This window comes from Phymastichus coffea, unplaced genomic scaffold (assembly GCF_024137745.1).
Source record: "Phymastichus coffea isolate CEN01 unplaced genomic scaffold, Cenicafe_Pcof_1.1 PCOF00018, whole genome shotgun sequence".
Classification (NCBI taxonomy): Eukaryota; Metazoa; Arthropoda; class Insecta; order Hymenoptera; family Eulophidae; genus Phymastichus; species Phymastichus coffea.
Genome location: NW_026706829.1, coordinates 3,175,500 through 3,183,584, shown reverse-complemented (window position 1 = coordinate 3,183,584; position 8,085 = coordinate 3,175,500). Strand labels below are relative to the sequence as shown.

Here is an 8,085-nt window from a genome sequence, read left to right as displayed (position 1 = left end):
CAATATATACGATTGCAGAGTTTTTTCAACCGCATTTGCTGTCAATAATCCATAATCTTTGTCCCTGTTGCCTAACATATGATGTTTCCAAATTAAGATCTCATTTAATTGAAATATACGAAACTCGATATCCAAAGTTATTTCCTATTCTGCATAATCACAATAGACAAAATATTAATAATGAGATTCCATTGTTCCAACTTGATAGAAATATAATACATAATAATTTATTAAACAAATTGGAAATAGACATTAATAAGGCAGAGATAAAATACAAGGAAGAAAGCATACAATCGCAATTAACACAAGAAACAAATAATATTTTGAAGTCGTATAAAAATAATAGTAAGTCTCATGTAGAATTAATGGACATCGATACAACGATTCATCCAGACCATTTTAACACGGACGAGAAAACTGTACATAAAGTAAACAATATTGTTCGCGAAAAAAAAATTATTAATAATTTAGAACATCTCGAAAAAGAAGCATCTCGATTGAGAAATATTCGTAAGAATAACAAAGTTTATTGTGAAAATGAATCTAAACGATTGAGGAACAATCGTAAGAACGATAAATTATATCATGAAAGAGATGCTTTGCGAAAGAGGGAATATCGTAAAAAAAATAAAATAAATCTTCAGAATGAAGCTAACAGATTGAAACAGCTGCGCAGTCGAGATAAAAACTATTGTGTAAACGATAATTTACGAAAAAATAATTACCGACAAAAACTTTCGAAAAATGATCATAAACGATATGTTAAAAATTTTAGTTCTCACATTAGCGCAGTAAAAAAAAATAATATTGAATATGATGAAACAGAGACTACACAATCAAAAGAATTGAAAATTGAACATCATAATAAAGTAAAATCTTCATCGAATAATTTGAACGAAAATTTGAGAAAACGGAATTACGAAGTCGAATTCAGTTTAAGAGAATTATGAATTGTATGTAAGAAATTGAAAATAGATGATATTTTAAATAAAGAGTTCGACACTAATAATCATTCGAATGAAGAAAAATTTGATAAAAAAGTGATGAAAAAAGTCGTAAGATATAATGAGAAAATTCTAAACACAATATGTAAATCGAACATGATAGGACGATTAGGAAATGTCAAATTTGATGAAAATAATGTAATTGAAAGTTATTTGGGTCCAATGAGTGAACAATGTCGACATTGCAATTATTTACATTTCAAATTCGAATACACTAACGATAAAAATTTTTCTAACTGTTGTCATAAAGGAAAAATAGAATTACCGGAAAATCCAAAATATCCGGAAGAGTTGCAGGAATTGGCAACGGGATCCTCAAAAGATAGTAATGAATACCGAAAAAATATCCGTGTGTATAATAATCTTTGTGCATTCGCAAGTTTTGGGGCAAATTTCGCTAAACTAAGGGGTAATGGTCCCCAAATCATACGAATTTGTGGGCAGATATACCATAACGTATATGCTTTACATCCGAAAATGAATCACGAAAATACGGACAATTATATGTTTTAGACAATGAAATTGCAACTGCTGAACGGAAGAATATGATATGCGATATTGACCACGAATTATTACGTAAGTTAGGAGATATACTAAAAAAAAAAATCCATATGCTGAAGCATATAAAATGATGTACGATGTCGAAAAATCTGAAATAGAAAAATCTTTAAAGGCCGGTATAGCAACAACACAAGTTACAATGGCAATTCAAAGACATAATATGTTAGATAAGAATCGTTATAATGAAGCTAGTAGTAACGAAGTTGCCATGATTTTTGTCGGAGAAAACGGACAATCACCAAAAGAATGAGATATTATGGTTTATTCAAAATATGATAAACCAATCCCATCAATCAGTAAACATACGGATCCGATGACATATCCGCTGATATATCCAAATGGTGGTTACGGTTGGATGTCACGTATGAAGGCCAATTTTGGTAAAAATTATATATCAAATCTACAATTTTATAATTACAGATTAAGTGTAAGAAATGGATTCAACCCCCATCTAAATCTTGGTAGAATAAGTCAGCAAGCGATCGTTGATGCATTCGTAAAAGTAGAAGGATCAAGATTGTATTTTATAAGGAAAAACCAAGATACACATAGAACAGAATGTTATAGTGGTGTGATGGATTATTTGAATAAAAAATCTAATCATGATAATACGAAAATTGGCAAAATGGTCATATTGCCTGTGACGAGAGCAAGCAGTACGCTTGCTCTTCGTCTGCCCTTCTTCTCTCTCTCCCTCTTATCGCTCGGCATGGCGACGTGGTCAGCGTTCGGCGCATATATTTATTGCGCCTAACCACTGGCCTTTATGTTTTTCCAGCCGCCGAAGATTGCCGAGCAAGATTGAGAGCGCCCGAAGAAACAAGAGCGCAGCGACTATGAGGTAGAGAGAGACAGAGAGAGAGAGAGAGAGACAGAGAGAGAGAGTGAGAAAGAGAGAGAGAGAGAAAGAGAGTATTAGGCCTGTGCAGGGATTGGCAGGCGCGCAACGCGTGACCGATAAGCGACGCGTCGCGTGCCGCCTAACTAATAGGTCAAGGTAGGGAGAGGAGCGAGCGTCGCAGAGCGACTGCAAGATGCGCGCAAGAATTAGTGCGTGAGAGAGTCGCAGCCGAGCCTTACTAGAGTGAGGTAGTTCCCGAAAGAAAGTTGAGGAGAGAAGTTGGAAGTAGCAGCGCAATGAGAGAAGAAGTACACGAGCAGCAGTGACCAGACCAGGGCGAGCCGACGCAACATGTGGAGGCAACACCTGCAGCAGGGCATTCAGTGTCGCCCTCGCTGCCATGCACGGCATGACTTCCAGGGGATTCACCACGGGCTATGCCGAGGAAGACATCCAGCCAGCGGCCAGGTCAACTCCCCGTTGCCGGCTCATCGCCAAGGACAAAGGTCAGGTTATCTCTCTCCCCCGGTGTTTCTCTCTCTCATGGTGATGCGCGGCCGCGTAGGAACGATAGGTAGCCAGGCGATCACTTGCCGGCTACGCTCATCGTAATGCGGTAGAGAGGTTTCAACGTATTCTTTCCTTTGTAAGGAGGTAAATGGCCAAGGCGATTTAGTCGCCGGGCCATTCGTCCTCCCGCGTTAGTTTAAGTTGTTCTGTATATGTGCGCGTGATGTAAACGTTATTGTAACTGATTTTGTATTTGTTTGTCTGAATAGATTTAAGTTGTACGTTCCAAGCAAAGAAAATTATTTATTCGTTCGACCTATCCTCTCGTTCCCCGATTGTTAAAGAGCGAAAGTGCCTCTCTTACTCTCCCCTTAATAAATTAGTGACGTCAGTGCCGAATAAGGCGCTGCCCCCGTTACATGCCTTCAAATTTCACAGGGGGACATAGGTATAGGAAACAGAATTATATTGATTCAATGACTATTGTAACTCACTACGGAAAACCTGATTTATTCATAACTATGACATGTAATCCGAAGTGGAAAGAAATCACTGATAATTTAAAGAAATATGAGACTGCTACTGATCGACCAGACCTAATTGCTAAGGTATTTCAACAAAAAGTTGTTGAACTTAAAAATGAAGTGTTGACAAAAGGAGTTTTAGGAAGAAGTATTGCTCAATACTTACGTTATTGAATTTCATAAACGTGGGCTTCCTCATATGCACATGTTGTTATTTTTAGATAAAAAAGATAAGTTTACAACACCAGAAAACGTGGATGACATAATCAGTGCAGAGGTACCGAATAAAGATATTTATCCCAAATTATATCACTTGGTGAAACATTTCATGATACATGGTCCTTGTGGGGAACAAAATCATAATTCACCGTGCATGGACGATAAAAAAGGTTGTACAAAAAATTATCCAAAGAACTTCATTTCTTCAACTAAAATTCAGTCAAATATCCAGTCTGGAATATCCATTACACGATACATCACATGTGATACATCGTTTAGCTGTACATGAAGAAAATCAACAGAACGTATATTTTAAGGAAGGAAAAAAAAAATCAATTTTTGAAAGAAATGTAGAGACAACATTGACTGCTTATTTTAAATTGAATATGACAGATCCGAAAGCTCGAGAATATTTGTATTCTGATATACCAAAGCATTATGTTTTCGATCAAACATCTAAAGAGTATAAGAAGAGGAAAAAAATAAAAAAACCTGTACTCAGCAGAATGTATTTAGTTAATGTAAAAGATCGTGAAAGATATTTCATGAGATTATTACTTCTACATGTTAAAGGAGCAAGATCATTCCAAGAACTTCGCACAGTAGACAATATTCTTCACGATACATTTTATGAAGCAGCAAAAGCAAAAAATTTAGTCAAGGAAGATGAGGTGTTTGATCGGTGTTTGAAAGAAGCATGCTCTGTAAAATTTCCTCATGTAATATGTGAATTATTTGCAATGATTTGTGTCTTTCACAATCTGATCAATGTTCGCGAATTATATGAGAAATATAAAAAGTATTTATATCATCCTAGATATGAAGCAGAAGTTGAAGATAACATGGCATTGCAATTGATAGAAAAATATTTTATAATGAACGGCTATACTTTAGCGGATTTCAATTTACCTGAAATCACATCAGTAATGAATCACGAAACTGAAGAGGCAAATCTAAATAATTGTAATGATTATAGAATAGAAGAGTTACAAATACGAGTCAATTCGCTAAAAAAGGAACAGAGAAAAATTTTTGAGAAAATATTGAATTGCATACAGAATATAGAAAAAAATAAATGTTTATTTATTGACGGACCAAGTGGGAAGAGTTACCTTTTAAATGTAATTATAGATTATTTAGAATTTAATAAGATAAATTATGTTTGTGTTGCATGGACAGGAATAGCTGCAAACTTGTTAAAAAATGGAAGAACCGTCCATACGACCTTTAAGTTACCGCTGAATATTACAGAAAGTACAACATGTAATATCAAACATAATTCGATTGATGGTAAATTGATGAAAGAAATAAAAGTTATAATTTGGGATGAAATATCAATGACTTCTAAATACGCTTTCGAAGCAGTAGATCGATTAATGAGAGACATCAATGACAACAATGAACAATTTGGCGGTAAAACCGTCATTGTTTTTGGGGATTTTCGACAAATATTGCCAGTTGTTAGATACGGTAATCGTACAGATATTATAGAAAACTGTATCAAATACAGCAATATATGGAAAAAATTTTCTAATATGACTCTCACCGAGAATTTAAGAGTTAAAGAAAATGATGAAGATTTCAAAAGGTGGTTATTAAATGTTGGAGAGGGATAGAATAGAGATTCATTTGAAGAAGATCATGAATTATTAGAAATTCCAAACTGTATGATATCGGAAGAAGAAAATATTATTTAAACTATATTTGGTAAAGAAATGAAATTTAATAACTTACAAGTAAACGACAAAGTAATTTTGGCGCCTACAAATAATGATGTGATAAATATCAACAATGAAATTTTAGATATGATGGAAGGTGAATGTCACGAATATCTAAGTTTAGATACTGCAGAAGATGATAATGGAGATAATTTAGATGTTATGTTACCGATTGAGTTCCTTAATTCATTAACTTCAAATGGATTACCACCTCATCGTTTGAAATTAAAAGTGGGTGCTGCAATAATACTGTTGAGAAATCTCAATTTGAATGAAGGACTTTGTAATGGAACACGTTTAATAATAGAGAAACTTCATAAACATAGTATCCAAGGAAAAATAACTTGTGGAAATAATATTGGAAAAGTTGTTCTTATACCACGAATAACTATATCACCTTCAAAAGAAGATGTACCATTCAATATGAGTCGTAGACAGTTTCTAGTTCGATTAGGTTTCGCAATGACTATTAATAAATCACAAGGACAATCCTACGATCGAGTTGGAGTTTATTTACCAACTCCGGTGTTCAGTCATGGACAATTATACGTTGCATTATCTAGAGCAAGGAATAAAAATAATTTAAATATTCTTTTATTGAATGATGCGATAATACAAAGAAAAGGTAATAAATTCAAAAATAAAATTTATACAAAAAACATTGTTTTCAAACAGATTTTGTAGAAACGGACGGTAGCAGCATGATCAATGATGCAGCGCCAATAATTTATGAAAAATATTTAATGAAAATAACGGCATAATAATTACAATATACAATTTTATATATATATATATATATATAATACATGAATTGAGCTTTATCGAGAGAATTTCATACAACTTTGAAACTTATTTCAAAATGTCTGCTCAAATAAAATAAAATAATACCATTATTGTATATGTACAGAAATTCAAACATCTACACACATGTATATACACACACATATATATAAATATATATATATATACATATATATATATGCATTTTTACACAGATATAACTCAATTGATTCATTAATCATCAGGACATATAAAATAGTTGAAAATTATTGATGCAATTTGTTAACTTAAAATAAATATTTTACGAATAATAATTTCTTTTGCCATGTTTCTATACACAAACACTTGTTTTGATAGTAGTACAGATACTAGTCAGTATAGTAGCTGACAATGATGAGCGCTTACTAGAGCGCTGCTAACATCACATTCCTTTTTCTATTGTCTCATGCACCATACAGATCCTACCTTGTGATAAACTCTAAATGTAAACATTGAAATCAAAGCACGTGTATATTTCGAGGATGAGAATCAAAAAATATAATTAAATATTACAAACTAAAACGTCTTAAATTGTAGGTAAGTAAACGATACAATAATTTATAATACTTGGAATTTTCATGATTGCATATCATTTAAAATTGTTATTGTACACACGGAGATATTGATCAAACACAGCGTCGAATTTCGCATCTCGTTTTTCAGCAAGGAATCTATAAAAATATTTCCAAATAAGCTTTGCTAATTAACAAGGATTATGTTATCAATTACATTGTAAAACTTAAGAGACTCCAAATATTCTTGATCGACTATTTAAAAGAATATTTTCAATTACTTTTATTCACCTTGATTTATCACAATTTTTGAATTAATGAATTCTATTTGACAATAATATTGATGTCCAGGTGCCAGGGTGTCCAAACGGGTCGACGAGACACCATCTCCGAGGAAGTGCACGAGGTATATAGTGATTCCACAAAAAAAAATTTTTAACCCAGGAAAAGATGTCCAGTTGCCAGGGTGACCTCCTGGGTAATCGCAGGTGCAAGTGTACATGGGTAACCTGATGTGCGGATGTCAGGATGACCAATCCAGGGTGTGCAACTACCCCAAAATATAATTCGTGCACTTTGTATAGATGAGCCCTCGTAAGATATCCGTACGGTTGGACGTACGGACTCAAAAGTGATTTCATTTTAATATTATGTAAGATATTTTTGGTAAAATATGATTCCTAAATAATTTTAATGATATAATTAATATAAAGTTATTTAAATTAAGTAAAATTTATTCCTTATCATATGATAAAGAATGGAGTGAAGAATTTAAACAAAATAATATTTATATCATTATTGAATCAATAAATTGAATAAATCATTCAAAATTCAATAATTTAATAAATTTAATAATTTTTATTATATTAATGAATTTTATAATTATAATTTTTATTAATTTAAATAGTTTATATAAAATATAATATTGAAGATATTAAGAAAATTAAATAAATTTATATATATATTTATATAAATATTGTAACAGGCTGCCATTTAGTCTAAAATCACGCAAACGTACCTTTAAATGTGACTAAACGACGCTTTGTTATCTATGTGCTTAGAGCACAGTAACCTACCTTGCCTCGGAGTGCGCCTGCGCAGAGTCTCTTCACTGTTCCGAGTTGGGTTCCCCCAACTCGCCACTTGGCGGCGCTGTCGCTCCTTGCTAGTAGCGCTCGTGCGGTCGCCGATGGAAACGCTGTTACCGATTCGCCTCTACCGATCTCAGCGAGCTCCGTGCTACACTACCGGCGAATTCGAACGAAATGTAAACAAATATAGGCGCGACCTCCGGACAAAGGAAAGAACACAATAACGGAAACTCGTTTAAACAGAACCAAGGGATGATTTATTAAATCAAGCAAATTACACGGGGAA

The 8,085-nt window shown here is 33.4% G+C and overlaps 1 protein-coding gene across 1 annotated transcript; it reads left to right on the top strand.

Annotated features, from left to right (window-relative positions):
• Positions 1–365: 365 nt before the first annotated feature.
• Positions 366–950, top strand: LOC131675279 (uncharacterized). Its single transcript, XM_058954206.1, has one exon. It carries the CDS (start codon positions 366–368, stop codon positions 948–950), a length of 585 nt encoding a protein of 194 aa, XP_058810189.1.
• The last annotated feature ends 7,135 nt before the right edge of the window (positions 951–8,085 follow it).

Excerpts from the sequence above, each read along its gene's own strand:
- LOC131675279 (XM_058954206.1), top strand. The coding sequence starts at position 366 with ATGGACATCGATACAACGATTCATCCAGACCATTTTAACACGGACGAG.